Source organism: Panulirus ornatus, chromosome 57, assembly GCF_036320965.1.
Source record: "Panulirus ornatus isolate Po-2019 chromosome 57, ASM3632096v1, whole genome shotgun sequence".
NCBI classification, from domain to species: Eukaryota; Metazoa; Arthropoda; class Malacostraca; order Decapoda; family Palinuridae; genus Panulirus; species Panulirus ornatus.
In genome coordinates, this window is record NC_092280.1 from 21,284,081 (window position 1) to 21,302,433 (window position 18,353).

General features: G+C 41.6%; 2 protein-coding genes across 4 annotated transcripts in view; one reads left to right on the top strand and one right to left on the bottom strand.

Annotated features, from left to right (window-relative positions):
• Positions 1-18,353, top strand: part of Prp8 (pre-mRNA processing factor 8) — an 80,474-nt gene that overhangs the window by 24,263 nt on the left and 37,858 nt on the right. The window contains exon 1 of one of the 2 annotated variants that reach the window (XM_071694602.1): positions 3,468-3,490. The exons of the other annotated variant lie outside the window; for it this stretch is intronic. Coding sequence (XP_071550703.1) covers positions 3,488-3,490 — 3 coding nt within the window. The 5' untranslated portion in view covers positions 3,468-3,487. Of the gene's footprint in view, positions 1-3,467; positions 3,491-18,353 lie in introns of those variants that run through there. 2 annotated transcript variants of the gene reach the window in all.
• The window catches only part of LOC139766246 (kelch-like protein 40), a 47,120-nt gene that overhangs the window by 22,096 nt on the left and 6,671 nt on the right, over positions 1-18,353 (bottom strand). The window contains exon 1 of one of the 2 annotated variants that reach the window (XM_071694607.1): positions 1,562-1,776. The exons of the other annotated variant lie outside the window; for it this stretch is intronic. The gene's annotated coding sequence lies outside the window, so the exon portion shown is untranslated. Of the gene's footprint in view, positions 1-1,561; positions 1,777-18,353 lie in introns of those variants that run through there. 2 annotated transcript variants of the gene reach the window in all.

Sequence of the window (18,353 nt, forward strand, 5' to 3'; positions counted from 1 at the left end):
CAAATAGTAATTACAGACACTCACGTGCGCGTTCATGACCTTGAGTCACCGTTTCAACTTACCCTCTTCAAGCCATCTCAACCAATCTTTTTATCATCCACTTTTTTTTTTTTTTAACCATAACAGGACTTAGTCACTCAGTCCTCTTCACACCACTTACTGTGTTTATATTTTTCATTACCATCACATTCACTGTCATCCGTACAGGACTCGTGTATAGTCCATGCCTTGCACCATGCAATACTGTTGCGACTGACATATCTTCAAACATGCCCATCTTCGTCGTCACAGATGGTAACCTTGATCTCTTTGCACAAATTCCTCAGTGTTCTTAGGTCTCGCCCCCTTACCCACTCTGCCATTTCCACTCCCAGTTTTCTAAGACACTTCGCTTTTTGGTTTACGGTATTCAAACACACCCCAACTCTCTCTCTCTCTCTCTCTCTCTCTCTCTCTCTCTCTCTCTCTCTCTCTCTCTCTCTCTCTCTCCGGTGTTAAACATCATAACCTTGCTTTAAATCACATTCACACCTGACTTTCTGCTTTAACACACTCTTCCAAACTCAGACACCATATTTGCAGTTCCTCCCATGAATCCGTCACCAGAGCCGTGTCGTAGGCAAGCAATAACTTCACTCCCAAGCACATCCACCATTACTGGACATCAGACCTTACCCTCCCTCACAAACCCATTCACACACACACACACACACACACACATTTTTTTTTTTTTTTCAAAAGAAGGAACAGAGAAGAGGGCCAGGTGAGGATATTCCCTCAAAGACCCAGTCCTCTGTTCTTAACGCTACCTCGCTATCGCGGGAAATGGCGAATAGTATGAAAGAAAGAAAAGATATATATATATATATATATATATATATATATATATATATATATATATCCAGGACCAATTTCTGAGACAGCCTAGGTGTTACCCAGAATCGCTTTCTAAAAGCTCCTCCTTCCAGTAGCAGGGAAAGGTGAACTTTGGAGTAATAGGTTCTTTGACGACACTCTGTACTCCCAATGATACAGCATCTCCATGGGTGATTTTACTGTCCCCACCCCCCCAAGTTAGCGAGGTAGCGTCCCAAACAGATGACTGAGCCTTGCATAAAGTGTTACCATGCTCGCCTGCGAATGAAGTCACTTGGCGTAGCCGCGTCACAGGGAGTAGTCTCGTGAAAAGAAAATATACAAGAGTCCAGTTTTCCTGTTCCTTTAAGTAGCGCAGCCTTGGGCTGCAGGGAGCCTTAAGAAATGAAATCTTAGTAACACCAGAACTTATATTGAACTTGAGTAGATATGGGGGAGTTCACATTGGTGGAGCTCAATCTCGGGCGTAGCGCACAGTATAACGACATTCTAATATATATATATATATACATATGTAATATGTCAGTGCACAGAAATTATCGTAACCATTATTTTCGAGAAAGCTTACCAGTTACCTTCCGCTAAATTGTGTGAGTAACGTTATCCTAATGCTTGTATAGTGAAACGACAGATATAGGTTATTCCCCCCCCATAAACACTGAAAATTAATCAAAACAACACTTACCTTTTCAATTTATCTCGAAGAATATAAAAACCGATTCACTGCAACACTGTAAACACTATTAAGTATCGTGCGAGTTTAACGTTATAGGTGATCTCAGTAACGGCATCAGTTACGCGTTGTTAGGGGCAGCGAGCGCAACAGATGAACATCCAACGTACATCCCTACTTGTAGCTGGTCGCCACAACACTGGCTACTGCCCAATCCACGATTCCACGCACGTGCTCCACACGCTACACCTCCACCATGGCTGACCTTGACTTTTGGTATGGACTTGGAGAATCGTTTATGGTACGCTGTCTACTAGCTTTTATACTCGAAGTATTAGTAGAAATGATTTCGTTAGAAAGATATCTTTACTATAGAATTGAACTCCAGGGAAGGCGCGAAACAGCTAAAAATAAGCGCTGTGAAAAGTTATACAACTTCGTGTATGGGGACAGTTGTTAGATACCTCCAAACGTCAGATGCAAGCTTATGCATTCCTCTGTCGAGAATGCTTAAAGCTGTATGTGATGACTTTAAAGATGTTTTGCTTTTGTCTCTGAAGCATCGTACGCAATACTACAAGTGAGACCGAGAGAATTGAGTGGTGTTATGGTCACGTGACACACCACATGATACAGCAACCAGTTTTTGTCCAACTAATTTGAATTTCCTGGTACATTTTGATATGCAGTATAAAGACAAACAATTTTATGTTACCAAAGGCCATGAATATAAGTAGTAGAGTATTTAGTCTCAGTTTTCTTGAGCATCTATTTGGTGTTCATGTTTCAGTTGGTATTATATAGCAGCGTTTGTGACCTCAGTTACCCCTGGCTGTCGATACAGGCCCTTAAGTCCAGCATACTAGTCCACCATATTACCTCAGTCTCAGGGACTGATAATCTTGTACCCACCGCTGTACTACATGTTGATAAAACATGGAGATATACAGTCTACGGGTGGAATTAGACTAGTAGTGGTATATAGATGAAATCTGCATTCGTCAGACATGTATGTGATGGTGTTGAATATTGTTTAGATGCTCGTTATGGTATCACAGGTATTTTTGAGCACGACATTGCAGGTAACCAGGTAAATAAATGGGCTATCAGATATAAAGTTAAAGCTTGAGTATTAAATCTATCAGTGTGAAGTAAATTAAAGATGGTTTAAGGATGGATTTAATAAAAAAATCGTTAACTCGCTCCACAAAAACTAAGAAAAGCCATGTCAATAAACGTTAATCAAACTGTGATATGTTGAAGATGGAGCTGGAAATATCAATTTTACCTCTGATGATTATAACCACTGCTTCCACTGAGCTTACACACGCCTTACTTCACTAAACTGTCTAAAGTATCTCAGTTTTTTCAAACTATTAATGTAGTTTAGTAAATATTGTTACTTTTGAACTTCGCTAAAAAAAAAGCTATGCTACGTCTGTTTAAATGTTCCAGCTATTACTATCAGTTATTTATCTCGTGATTACTCATAGTGGTTAAAGTAACAGAAACGTTATCTATCATAATTACTATGATGACTTATATGTTGGTATGCAGTAGTTGCCTAGAGATACTCGCGAGCAAGCTGCTGCGTCACGTGATTACTGACTGTGTGCGCGTTGGCAACTCACGGATGGGCCGTTTTGATAACCGTTTCTTTTCCTACACCTCGAAACTTTGGAACTCTCAATCTTCTCATATCTATTGCAATATCTGTGACAGAGCACATTGTAAAAGACAGGTTTTTCACTTCCTTCAAAATTCATAAATACTTTCTCTTTTCGTTTTTACTTATCGTAATTATCTCTATATTTCAGGTAAGGCCCAGCCTTGATGTGGACTTTTGCCCGTGACTGAAGCCTTCACAGAGCAAAACCTGACCATTACTTCCACCTTGCTCAAAGCGAACTAAAGGAATCAATCTGCGAGAGGATTTTAATGGTAAATAGTACAGTTAATTTGTTACCATAACATTACTGTAGAGGAGTTGCCAGAGAGGTATACCACATCTTGGTCATGTATGGTGGAACTTCCTGGGCCCGAAAGATTTATTCACTACAAGATTTCACGATATGTACTACACCCACCTTAGAATGTCCACCACGAGTCTCATCACACTTGAACCTTGTACAGCGCTGAGACAGAGGGAGGATGTTGCTTATCTAGGCTTTAGGCCTATCATCTGCCAGGAGCAGGAGGCCGTTAACCTCAACGTGCCAGCCAGAAAATATTTGATACCTTCGGGTATTATATATATATATATATATATATATATATATATATATATATATATATATATATATATATAATATTGTGTGTGTGTGTGTGATCGCCGTTTCCCGCGTTAGCAAGGTAGCGCCAGGAATGAAATTGAAATATCCCTTTAGTCGTCTTCTGAGACCCAGGAGATACGATGGAAATCTTTCTCCCCTGCCAGAAGGATAGAATATATATATATATATATTGAAGTGTTTTAGATATCTGGGAGTGGATCTGTCAGCGGATGGAACCATGGAAGCGGAAGTGGATCATAGGGTGGGGGAGGGGGCGAAAATTTTGGGAGCCTTGAAAAATGTGTGGAAGTCGAGAACATTATCTCGGAAAGCGAAAATGGGTATGTTTGAGGGAATAGTGGTTCCAACAATGTTGTATGGTTGCGAGGCGTGGGCTATGGATAGAGATGTGCGCAGGAGGATGGATGTGCTGGAAATGAGATGTTTGAGGACAATGTGTGGTGTGAGGTGGTTTGATCGAGTAAGTAACGTAAGGGTAAGAGAGATGTGTGGAAATAAAAAGAGCGTGGTTGAGAGAGCAGAAGAGGGTGTTCTGAAATGGTTTGGGCACATGGAGAGAATGAGTGAGGAGAGATTGACCAAGAGGATATATGTGTCGGAGGTGGAGGGAACGAGGAGAAGAGGGAGACCAAATTGGAGGTGGAAAGATGGAGTGAAAAAGATTTTGTGTGATCGGGGCCTGAACATGCAGATATATATATATATATATATATATATATATATATATATATATATATATATATATATATATGACCCTACAGGAAGGAAAATACTGGTACCACTTACCGGCAACATAACATGCAAGGTTAAGAGGAGATATGATTACGACCCTCAAGTTCCATGGTGGATCCAATCAGGTTTATATCATGCACGGTAGATAGAAAGGCAGAAACACTTCTCTCATAGGACACAAAACACGGCATAATGCAAGATCATATTTTTCCCAGTCACATAGTAGTGGAAAGAAAGAAAAATGCCAAGATGTGACTGTTGACAATCATAAGTATTTCTGGAAGCAGTACGAACATGTGGAATCCCACGACCATAACCTTCGTGAGCTATATGCTAGCGGGGCCAGGTACTACACAAATATGGCGGGAGTGAGTGTTATATAAATGCGTCGCAATTATTTTTTTTTTTATTAATACTTGGTTGGCATTGTCTCTAATCTTATTCACATAGTATAAAATACATTATGTACCATATCCTCCATGTGATCTGTGGACGCTGGGTGGGTAAACAGTACCGTCAGTAAGCAAGGCGGTCAGCGTCGATGGGAGGAGGAGCAACGGTTGGTTGGGGGCGCCTGTCAGAGCTTCCCTCGGGTCACGTGGCTCCCACCTGATATTTATATGTCACGTCCTCCATCCTGGCCACCATCTTTGTTTCTTCATAGCTTCACTTTAATGGTGTTAGTTATTCATTGAACTTTATAGGTGCTTGCCAGACAGTGTGTGTCACGGCATTGTTTATTTTACATCTCATATGCGCTACTCTTTACACACTCTCCGTTTTACACATGTACTTCGCAAGATAGTTTAAATTTTCCTGTGGTGAATGCTCCGCGCTACCCCTTCCCAATGGCAGAATTTCGGTGTAGGGATAAACATTTCAAGACATGGGGCCTCACAAACGTAGAGCTCTCCCGTGCTGTGCAAGTGGCTAGTTACACAGGTGCACTGGTGTTGCTCACATTCGGTCGGTATGACATAATCTAACCACGTTTGGTGTTTGGTTGTACCAAAATGGACTAAAACGACTGCGAACTTTGCAAGTGCAGACAATTTACATAGATGTAAGAAGTTGTATAGTAGTTGAAAGTGTTCAAGAGGTGTGGCTCCGTTAGTGTAAAACACCCACCCAGGTCAGTGTACAAAAGGAGTTACACATCCTACATTGCTCCAAAGCTCTTCATCGTCAGTTTCGTTTTCATATTACGGCATATTTCCTTCCTATCTTTGTCCCCACATTCCTCATGAGACACCACCCGTAACTTGAGCGCTATACAGCCACTTACTGTTAGGCATACACTACTGTTGATAGAATGTCAGCCACTCACTCCGCCGTAGAAAACGGACGTTATCATTATTAATGTTAGGCTTGAGCAGCGCAGGTTGACGGCAAATTAACTGAGATTGAAATATGATTCATATTTTGAGAGAACAATAAATGAGACAGATTTTGGCCACTGCAGTATTTTAGACCTATACAACCGACGATGATAAGATACACTCTATATCGTCGAGACACGAAGATAAACTGACACGTTACCAAGTGATGGCGGTCGCTCAGGGTACTCCCCCCCCCCTCCCCTCAGACTGTGACGCTACATCCCACTCCCTCCTTGATGTAAACACATGCACATAAGCTAGGATGTGTGTGTGTGTGTGTGTGCAGGCACACTGGAGCAAAGGCGTGGTTCATTAACACAAGGTTAAGGGACGGGGCAACACATGACACTTTTAATCCGTAACACACACACACACACACACACACACAGGTATTACACACTACGGTCAGTCTACTATTTCTCTGGGCAAGTTTGCCTTCAAACCTGAATGCTGAATAAACTTCGTTTACTTCTAAGGGTTTTAAGCTGATTCCACGTACATCAGGAGGCCGGAGGGCTAAACTTGATCTGATCGACACGGTATATATATGCAGATTTCGTACCCATAGGGCGGTCCAGTGTATTGTTTGACCTATCCTCCTCATGTGGTAACACTGTAGGAAAATGGTGGAATGTTATGTCATTATGAAGTTTCCATGCCAGTCTGGACTCCTCTTTGGGTCTGATTTATTTCGTTTCAGTGGCTGACGTCACATGATAAGTACACTAGTTATGATAATCTTATCCAAGTTTGTATGTTTTTTTTTTTTTTTTTTGAATGGATGGTTCCTCTCTCTTGTGAATAACTTGGACGTCTGGTATAAAGTCTCATTTTTAATGCAGCTGTTCAGTGTTAGTCCTTCTGTAGAGATTCTTGGCTACACCTGTATTTCCTGACAGTTGGGACTGAGTTTGTATGTCTCAGAGAAGACTACATTTCTTAGCTCTTCCTTATGTTTGTGCATTTAGTGGCTTCCAGAGCAGTGCAGAAACGAAGTTAATATTTCACCTCATCAACTTTGGATTCAACAGTTGAGTAGAGATGTAGATTCTTACTGTCCAACTACACTCGTCCCTCGTCCTCTGTAACATTCTTAAAGATTATAATTTTGGATGCAGACCTCATCATTACCCAAGTAATGCGAAATTCTGCAAAAATTTAGAAATTATATTTCAAGCAGTTTACAATTCATTTATCGCTTTGAATCCAAGTTGCCAAACATCAACAATGTTACAAACTTATTCACGAGACAAGGATTTTCTCACAAAACGTTTTGTTTATGTTGTTTGTTGTGTGTTGATCTGGTGCAATGTTTGAGTTGTTTCACCTCTTGGGCTGCTCGCTCCTGTCCTCATTTCTTCTAATGTTTGTGCTTTGTAATTTTTGTATTCATTGGCCTCGTTTCCTGTGCTTAAACTGAGGTGTGTTTAGTATTATTTTACTGTAAGTGTAGTGCATTCCCTACCACGTCACTGTAAATCTAGGCTTTTACGGAATATATCTCCTCGTGATTATTTGTATATTGCTGGGGTGTAGAACCTAATCTTCTCCAGACGCTTCATGCCATACATAAACATTTTACCCTTTCCATAATTTTGCCGTGGCTTGCAAGCTATAACAGGCAGTGTTTGATTTACGCTTTAACACGTACAGTATTTAATATATAAAATGTTCTCTGACGGGTTTAGGTGCGTTCTCTGTAGTGTTTTTTGTATGACTGCAGAAGCCGGTTAGCTACTGGGAATAAACAAGTCAGACTTGTTCATTTGGTCTAAAATCTCCGAATCATGCGCTCTGGTATTTCATCAGCGTAGATTAATCCAATCGCGTCCACCAAAAGTTCACATATAGATGAGACGTCGTTCAATCATTTTCCTATAAGTTTAATCTTATCTAAACCCAGTCAGATCGGCCGTGGGATTCTTTATCTGTTACAGAACCAGAGAGTGGCAGAAGCTGAGCAGGTACTACAAGTGATTGATAGCAGAGCAGGTGTGGTGTGCGGCACAAAATATGTTCCAGGGGGAAGGTATTCTCATGTTCCACCTGCTGTACCACACCGTACTAATATTAACGTTCGTGTGTTCATGGAACACATATCTGAGGGACATGAGTAACATAGCGTAAAGTTAAGGTCACTCAGGTCAAACTGGGGAGAGGACGCGGTCACATGGGATACACACGTGAGGAGATACGGTCATATGGGACACACGTGACAGATATGAGAGCAGATGAACAAAAATGGTTGAGAGATAGACCAAGACAGGTGGTCCCGCTGTGATGTTTTGAGAGCAAACACATACACATACATGGGCCTCCGTAGTGTAGTGGTTCGCTTCACTGACCATGAGCCACCCCGGGGTCGGACCCGTATGGGTTTCAATCCTCGGCGTAGCATTCCTCCTACAAGCGACCCAGGTGTTTATCCTCTCCTTTGGGAGTTGTTAGATATATGGATAACTGGCTTAAGCCGGTGTGTGTGTGTGTGCATACATATGAGTACAGACTTGTTACAGGTGTACAGTATTAAGATACGAGACAACACCAGAGTAAAGCTCTATCCCTGTAATACACAGAAGATACTGACACACGTGTATCTGGGCTGCGGCCAACCCAGCCGGCCACTGACCCCGAGTGTCAGAACTAGCGCAGCCTCGACCTCCTCTGTTAGACGTATCCAGTTGTACCATCATGAGCCGCCCTGTTGACGAGGCATCACCACTGCACGTCGACTGTGGGACGCTGTACCACCACTGCAGTTGTACACATTACAAAGTCCAGTGCAGTACACTGTATAAACTGTACACTGTATAGACAGTGTACCCAAGAACTCCCCCAACACTTGCCTGTCTTATGTAATGTCACCGTTCTTAAGTATTGTAGTATAAGTACTCTTGTTAGCAACATCCTGGGTTAACTGCTACTTTAAACACTGTATCGCCACACAGCGGGACGAGCGTCTCTTCTGAGTATAGCATCTTAATGATAATCTCCCCCGTGGTGTAGCAGTTAGCATTGTTAACCGTAATGTATTGACGAGTTTGTTGGGCATTAAGCGCACAGGTCGGAAGCCTAGCAGCGGAAGACAACCCAGCTGTTCGTATTTCCTTAGGATTTTGGTCGATGAATTAGGTTCCTGGCTAATTTGATATATATATATATCATTATATCATTAATAACGTGGCCTGATTATAGCATTCAGTTGCCAATCTGCCCGTGCCATCTTAGTTAACGTACAGTGAAATATTATTGTAACGTCTTAGGCTGTCCTCTCGGCGTATCTACAGATTTGTTCGACTGTTGGTTGTGGAATCTATGACATGAACCTTGTTTGCACGCTCACAGGGTGAGCATGGGGGCCACTATAAGCTTGGCGGAGATACCTGCGCAATTCAGTATCCCTTGACCTGCTCAAGCCACATTGTCGTGAGGAAATCGTGCTCCCATGGCCTCACCGGCGTCTGACCGTTGCATATTTTGCTTGACTTATCTCCAGGTAGCGAGAAAGTGAGTCTACATGACCTTCACAACTAGAGGTTTGCTGTATCTACATTTCCACTACTTATGGTCCTTCCATCATTCCCTAGAGGCGTTCTTTGTTTTCCTAGGCTGCTTTCCCTCCATCATTATCGTCACCCGGGCGCCTCCCTGTTCGTAAGAGCGGCGAGTTTTTTTGTGCACTCTTCCCCATCCTGTAGCACAAAGGCTCCAAAGTGCACGAAAGGTCCAGGGACTGGGCCTCAGTGATTCATATACATTATCGGTTACAGAGTGAGCAAAATGTATGTAAGGATCACTCGGTAGTGCATAGATTATTCAAGCATGGCGTGAGAAGTTTATGGTAGACGAACAAGAATGATCGGACACAAACACCCGTGTGCCAGTTATGCAGGAGTAGGTCAAACAGGCGACCTGGCTCAGTTCGTAAAAGCGCCGCTCTAGCACCTGAACAAGCCCTGGCCGTGTGACTTTAGGCCATTTTCTCCATGGACCTATGGGGCTCCTCCATCGTCAGGAGCAGCCCAGCAGGTGACACTGACTATTTTACCATGCTGACAAGGGCCTAGCAGTACCTACAGTAACCCAACCACGCCATGTCCTCCAGCACAACTCCCTACTGCCATATCTGTAGCACAGCTACGATCACCTTGGCAACTCTTCCTCACCTCTGTTGCGCCTTCGTCACCTCTCCTACAACAGCTCCACCAGCCTTTGCAAAGACTCGCTTACCCTTACGGGACCCTGCGTTTGCTCATTTCACTCGACCTAATCCTGACCCATTTTCAACAACTTACCGTAAGCTACGTCGCCTCTGTACGTAAGCGTTGTGTCGTAACTCGCGTTTGCTAACGTCTCTCGTTGTCTAGGCATCATTCCAATGGAAGTTAAGACACAAAAACAACTGCTAGATTATTATTAGTATTAATATTAGTATAATTACTATTATTATATACATAGCAAGGAGAGACAAGTATAAACCTCTTGTCTTTTTTTTCCTGGCGCCGCACCTTGGGTCGTTCAACATGAAGCTCTGGGCGTCACGATCCGGCTTGCAGGTCTTTTTTTTATACTGCTATACTGGTTCACTCCGGTTTTTCGGGTCCGAAGGTTGGGTATTCTTCATTTTTTTCGTAATGTTTGCAATAAAAGGTATGGGAATGACCACTTTTTTTTTATAAGGTGAGGTTATGGGACTTATATATATATATATATATATATATATATATATATATATATATATATATATATATATATATATATATATATATATATTCCTATGAGTTCACGGGGAAAATGAAACACGATGAGTTCCCAAGTGCACTTTCGTGTAATAATCACATCATCAGGGGAGAGACAAGAGAGAAATATAAGTCAGTTGATATACAGCGAAGAGACGTAGCTAAGATATATATATATATATATATATATATATATATATATATATATATATATATATATATATATATATATAATGTGTAGCATTGCAAGAGGTCACAGTGATGCCTATGATCTAGTATATGCATATAACCACGAGGAAAAGGGAACGCGAGAAGTTTCCAAGTGCACTTTCGTGTAATGATCACATTGTCAGGGGAGATACAAGAATGAGATAGAAGACGTAGAACAGTCACTTAATGTAAAAGCGTTACTCAGTGACGCTTGTTTACCAATGGCATCTGTGTCTCTTGTATATCAGTTGACTGTTCTACGTCTTTTCTCATTCTTGTATCTTCCCTGACGATGTAACCATTACAAGAAGGTGTATTTGACCTTATCTTGTTTCGTTTTTCTCGTGGTGTAGTACATCAAGTAAGACGTAAAACAGTTGGTTATATTTGGTATATATTATACAGTATTCTTTATACAGTAATAGCATACTTGTACTCTTTATCTTCACCCAGGCAGCGTAAAGGGCAAGTCTAGCTTCAAATATTATTCATATTTAAGTTCGCTCTACGCATAGTCCTTTCCCTGGGCGGGCCATTAGTCGTTCGGCTGACATCATCACCTCACAGACACCAAGCTCTAACGCTGTCACATACCGATGTGCTCTTAAGATGTGGTTATACGTATAGGCCGCTAGTATGTTAGGTTGTGACCTGACGCTCTCACAACTGGAGAAAGATTTTTGGAATTAGTTACCTAAAGCTTCTCAAGGTAAACTAGACCTGGATGCTGGTTACACATTGTTTCCTTTTTATGTTGCCACGTGAATCGTGGCAATATCTGCGAATGAAATAATGGCATGTCAGCAATACAAGTCCCAAGCTGAAATTTACAATAAAACCCTTGAGATACAATCACCCACGTGAAGGAAATATGCGACATCATTGCCCCGTTTGGCCAGCTAGAGCCAACCTTAGTGGTCCACTAACCGGGTAGTGGATACTGGCTAGTGGAAGCGTTTGGCAACATCAGAACACGTATGCTTATTACCCAGCACCAGCCTGAGGGAGGCACCAGCTCTGTGTTACAAGCAGACGTACACTAAATCGGTGGATTTGAAACTTTAAACGACAATGATCAGAGATCACATTAGATTTTTATAATAGAAAGGCAACTGTTACGAATAGACTCCCTTAGGAGTTGACAGGCGTAACTAAATTTGGTAATTTCTGCCAAAATTTTGGAATGTGTAAAACTCATTTTCTTTAGACAAAATTAGTGGCTTCAAAAAAAAAAAAAGTCAATTTTCAACACTTTCTTGCCATTTTATGCCAAACAGACGACATCTGATGCATAACTATTTGTAAGCTACTTTTATATGCGTTTAGTAAATATAGATAATGCATTTATTCTTATCTTAGTCACTTTTGTGAATCTGGTGGCATTTATATATTAGAGTTGGTAACCCTGTCAATAAATAACAATAACAAGTGCCAGCTGCACCACGTTCTCCTTGTCCTCCTTACTGTAAGCCTAAATTTACTCTCATCCTCCCCTCAGTCTGTATGTCATTGACTTACCTATTTTTCTAATAAAAAATGCCGAAAACTGTACCAGTAATGGATGACTAAATAGTAAGATAAGAATGTGTAATTTCATTAAATGACTAAACATGCAGTCTTATATATATAAGGCCTATTTAGGATAAGAACTAGGTAGCTAAACTTTCAAGAATTTCAGTTTTCACAGAATCATGCCTTCCATATACAAATTCGCTGCCTGGGATTTCTTTTAACAACAGTATCTCAGGTTTCCAAAAAGACTGCCAGACAAACTTAACATTCAATACATTAAAATAATTTCCTACAATTATACTTCTCTCCCAGAGTAAGTACATCAGATTTCGCGACGAAGAATTCAACATTCTGAATGTGGGGCTTAAAGGGACTGAAAACAGTACAGAAATGTTAGACGTGTTGGTTGGGGAACCGATGTAGATCTTAAAAATGTGGGAGTGTATTGTGTTACAGCTCTGTCAACATTAGCTTTGACCAATTTATGTTTAGTCACATCTATGCCTGCCGAAAGAGTGTTTAGTTAGGCTACATTGGTAAAAACAATTTTGAGAAAAAATGGGGATGGAGGCTTCCCAACAGTATCGAGGCAAGATCACACCTGATATTAAACAATTTGTTGCTATAATTTTGATGTAACTGATAAGTAAATTACATGTTCGCATTTACCCGTAGCATAAATTTGTTCGTGTGCGTGTGTAGGTTTGAATCTTGAATGTAGTTATTTCAACTACTGTGATATTACAATTAATGGTATGATTGTAAAAGTTAGCCTATTGATAAATTGATATACATTTACTGAAGTTTATTTTTTTACATTGCTCTTTGCTTAAAGGCTTGCCAAAAGTGTGCTATTTTGAAAATTTATGTCAAAAGCCGCTAGTAATGGAAAAGGAAATGCCAGAAGCGAATTGAAACACCTGGCACGCTGCCTGAAGACATGCCGAGAATATTGCCAGATGTACGATAACGAACAAACCCCCTTCCCCCTAATAATACACAGTGCCGATAATTCATTCATTATCTTAGGTGGATAAATTGCTAGGATGATTCATTTTTGGTAAGCCGGAAATGTGGGAGGTATGAAGAGGAAACCAGCGGAGATGAATGGTTTTATATGTAGACACTCCAAGAAACTGCTTGTCAATAATTCACCCATTTCTTTTGCAGGATAAAAAGTGTTGGCTGCTGGGGCGTTATATTTTTCGGGAAAGTACATTACTGGTGAGCGTTAAGGTTGTCCTGGTAATATGAGAAGTGTGATAGATAAAATGATAGGGGTTTGTGGTTATACCTTTCAACAATGTCATTTCGCCGTTCCCCGACGTTGTGGGAGAGCCTACTCAGTGTGAAGTCCAAAAGTCGGTGGCCACCTGTTTAAGGTGTACAGTATAGGGGAATGCAGTTTAGAGCATTAATTTTTATCTTGCAATAATGGACAATGATAGCGGTATGGAAATTATATTGTAAGAAAAAGTGAAACACCTGGAAATCGAGACCTTTGGAAAAAAAAAAATCGTAAATTTGGTAGTGGGGAGGGATATGATGATTTGGGGAGGAAAAATACTATTCACTAAGCAATAATACTCTTCTTTTCGTCGAATACAGAACCAGGAACCTGTAACCATTTCATTTTCGGATATTAAAACCAGTAGCTGGTTCTGTGGTAACAGAACGAGAAACGAACTTCCACTACGTGATGCAAATTAAGGGAAACATCATGACAGCCATTCTCTTGCCCATATGTTTGAAGAGACGAACAAGAGACAAGATTACAATTTTCAAATCCGTAATCGGAAATGACGTAAACAGGAAGTCCTTTGAAGTGGAGAGGAACACACCAACAAGAAACTGAGTAAAAGACGGTATTGAAACATTACGAAAAATATATGACAATGAAGCGGAAATTATTTGTATAGCTGAAATTCTGTTTACGTACTATAAAATGTACCTTGAACATATGTAGAGATTGTTCACATTTAAGTATGTATTTATATGATAACTCTATGCCCGTTTTTTCCAGTCATCTCGCCCAGAAACATTTTTCTACGTGGCTTGTAACGTGACGAAAATCACAGTTATGGCTTTGCATATTAATACTGAACAGATGTTTTTACCTATGACCTCACCTCCACCAGTGTGAACATACCGAATACATACATAGTCATAGCTACATACTGTAGCATACATAATCATTTGTATATAACGGCTTTCCAGGAAATGAGGCCCCACGAACGTAAAACTCCATCCCTGCACAAAATAGAATAGGCAATTACACACATAAAACATTTACACACGTCTCAGATGAACCTAGTAACGAGGAGTGAGGCAGATAATAATTATTGCATCTGGTGAGCATTGCGACTCCTCCCGACCACCACCCTCCCATGTCCCAGTACCCATCTGATCCTCCCGACCAATCCCCCCGACACACAGCTTATAAACAAGAACCAGTTACGTCTAGAATTATCAGGCTCGATCTGGATATATCTGACCGCGGCACACGTGACACCAGCAGCCCGGGCAGGCGTGTGTTGCCCTAACGTACTCCGAGCACGACTGACGTCAACAGTTGAAGACATGGAAGATAAAATCCACAAGCCACCTTCACCCGTGTTACCTAATATTTTCTAACCTCTGGTCACACACGGTGGCATCCTTAACACAAACACATCAACTCATCCTACGTTTGTATAAAGAGGTTGCGTGTCAAGACGCCCAAACATAGCGAAAATTCCTGCTGTGGACACTACCGCCGGGAGGAAGTCTAACCTGACCTGTTGAGCGTGGTACGAACCGACTGTTTCCATCACTGACCGGCCTAGCTGCACTATCTGCGTTTGATTCCCGACTTAATAATCCTTGTGATGGCCAATATGTTGTCTTTATTATTTTCCTTCGTCCATTTATTTTGTGGACCAGGTACATACAGTCTCTCATGTATCGACTTTAGCGTAAATATGCTCAGATGAACAAAGAAAAAAAACTAATTAGGGTTTGCCAAAGTTCGTTCGACAAGAGGTGTAAGATACAGAAATAAACTTAACAGATACTGTCAGGGTAAAGACCTCTCTCTCTCTCTCTCTCTCTCTCTCTCTCTATATATATATATATATATATATATATATATATATATATATATATATATATATATATATATATCGCCATTTCCCGCGGTAGCGAGATAGCGTTGAGAACATACGACTGAGCCTTAGAGGGGAAAATCTTCAAATCTTCGGCCCCTTTCTCTGTTCCTTCTTTTGGAAAAGTCAAATACGAGTGGAGGATTTCCAGCCCCCGCTCCCTCTCCTTTAAGTCTCCTTCTTCGACACCCAGGGAATACGTGGGTAGTATTCTTTCTCCCCTATCCTTATAGTTTCCAAGTGCAACAATTACATCGTCAGGTGAGATACGAGAATGAGATAGAAGGCTTAGAACAAGTCACTTTATGTACAAAGAAGAGGCGGAGTAAAGACGCCGTTGGTAAAAGGTGTAAAAGTCTTCTGTCTCATTCTTGTATCTCCCCTGACGATGTAATCATTCCATGAAAGTGCACCCGGGAACTTATCGTGTTTCATTTTCCATGTGGGGGGCAGCGATCTGTTTGTTACCTGTGGGACGAGGTGTCGCCGGGCGTGGATTCAAGGCGAGCAAGTATATGTACATGTGCATATATATCCCTGGGGATAGGGGAGAAAGAATACTTCCCACGTATTCCCTGCGTGTCGTAGAAGGCGACTAAAAGGGGAGGGAGCGGGGGTCTGGAAATCCTCCCCTCTCATTATTTTTTTTTTATTTTTCCAAAAGAAGGAACAGAGAAGGGGGCCAGGTGAGGATATTCCCTCAAAGGCCCAGTTCTCTGTTCTTAACGCTACTTCGCTAACGCGGGAAATGGCGAATAGTTTGAAAGAAATGAAAATGCGTATGTATGTGTATGTGTGTGTGTGTGTATATGTATATATATATGTATATTGTCCCTGGGGATGGGGGTGAAAGAACGCTTCCCGCGTATTCCTCGCGTGTCGTAGAAAGCGACTAGAGGGGACGGGAGCGGGGGGCCGGAAATCCTCCCCTCCTTGTATTAACTTTCTAAAATGGGAAACAGAAGAAGGAGTCACGCGGGGAGTGATCATCCTCCTCGAAGGCTCAGAGTGGGATGCCTAAATGTGTGTGGATGTAACCAAGATGTGAAAAAAGGAGAGATAGGTAGTATGTTTGAGGAAAGGAACCTGGATGTTTTGGCTCTGAGTGAAACGAAGCTCAAGGGTAAAGGGGAAGAGTGGTTTGGAAATGTCTGGGGAGTGAAGTCAGGGGTTAGTGAGAGGACAAGAGCAAGGGAAGGAGTAGCAATACTCCTGAAACAGGAGTTGTGGGAGTATGTGATAGAATGCAAGAAAGTAAATTCTCGATTAATATGGGTAAAACTGAAAGTTGATGGAGAGAGGTGGGTGATTATTGGTGCATATGCACCTGGGCATGAGAAGAAAGATCATGAGAGGCAAGTGTTTTGGGAGCAGCTAAATGAGTGTGTTAGCGGTTTTGATGCACGAGACCGGGTTATAGTGATGGGTGATTTGAATGCAAAGGTGAGTAATGTGGCAGTTGAGGGAATAATTGGTATGCATGGGGTGTTCAGTGTTGTAAATGGAAATGGTGAAGAGCTTGTAGATTTATGTGCTGAAAAAGGACTGATGATTGGGAATACCTGGTTTAAAAAGCGAGATATACATAAGTATACTTATGTAAGTAGGAGAGATGGCCAGAGAGCGTTATTGGATTACGTGTTAATTGACAGGCGCGCGAAAGAGAGACTTTTGGATGTTAATGTGCTGAGAGGTGCAACTGGAGGGATGTCTGATCATTATCTTGTGGAGGCTAAGGTGAAGATTAGTATGGGTTTTCAGAAAAGAGGAGTGAATGTTGGGGTGAAGAAGGTGGTGAGAGTAAGTGAGCTTGGGAAGGAGACCTGTGTGGGGAAGTACCAGGAGAGACTGTGTACAGAATGGAAAAAGGTGAGAACAATGGAAGTAAGGGGAGTGGGGGAGGAATGGGATGTATTTAGGGAATCAGTGATGGATTGCGCAAAAGATGCTTGTGGCATGAGAAGAGTGGGAGGTGGGCTGTTTAGAAAGGGTAGTGAGTGGTGGGATGAAGAAGTAAGAGTATTAGTGAAAGAGAAGAGAGAGGCATTTGGACGATTTTTGCAGGGAAAAAATGCAATTGAGTGGGAGAAGTATAAAAGAAAGAGACAGGAGGTCAAGAGAAAGGTGCAAGAGGTGAAAAAAAGGGCAAATGAGAGTTGGGGTGAGAGACTATCAGTAAATTTTAGGGAGAATAAAAAGATGTTCTGGAAGGAGGTAAATAGGGTGCGTAAGACAAGGGAGCAAATGGGAACTTCAGTGAAGGGCGCAAATGGGGAGGTGATAACAAGTAGCGGTGATGTGAGAAGGAGATGGAATGAGTATTTTGAAGGTTTGTTGAATGTGTCTGATGACAGAGTGGCAGATATAGGGTGTTTTGGTCGAGGTGGTGTGCAAAGTGAGAGGGTTAGGGAAAATGATTTGGTAAACAGAGAAGAGGTAGTAAAAGCTTTGCGGAAGATGAAAGCCGGCAAGGCAGCAGGTTTGGATGGTATTGCAGTGGAATTTATTAAAAAAGGGGGTGACTGTATTGTTGACTGGTTGGTAAGGTTATTTAATGTATGTATGACTCATGGTGAGGTGCCTGAGGATTGGCGGAATGCGTGCATAGTGCCATTGTACAAAGGCAAAGGGGATAAGAGTGAGTGCTCAAATTACAGAGGTATAAGTTTGTTGAGTATTCCTGGTAAATTATATGGGAGGGTATTGATCGAGAGGGTGAAGGCATGTACAGAGCATCAGATTGGGGAAGAGCAGTGCGGTTTCAGAAGTGGTAGAGGATGTGTGGATCAGGTGTT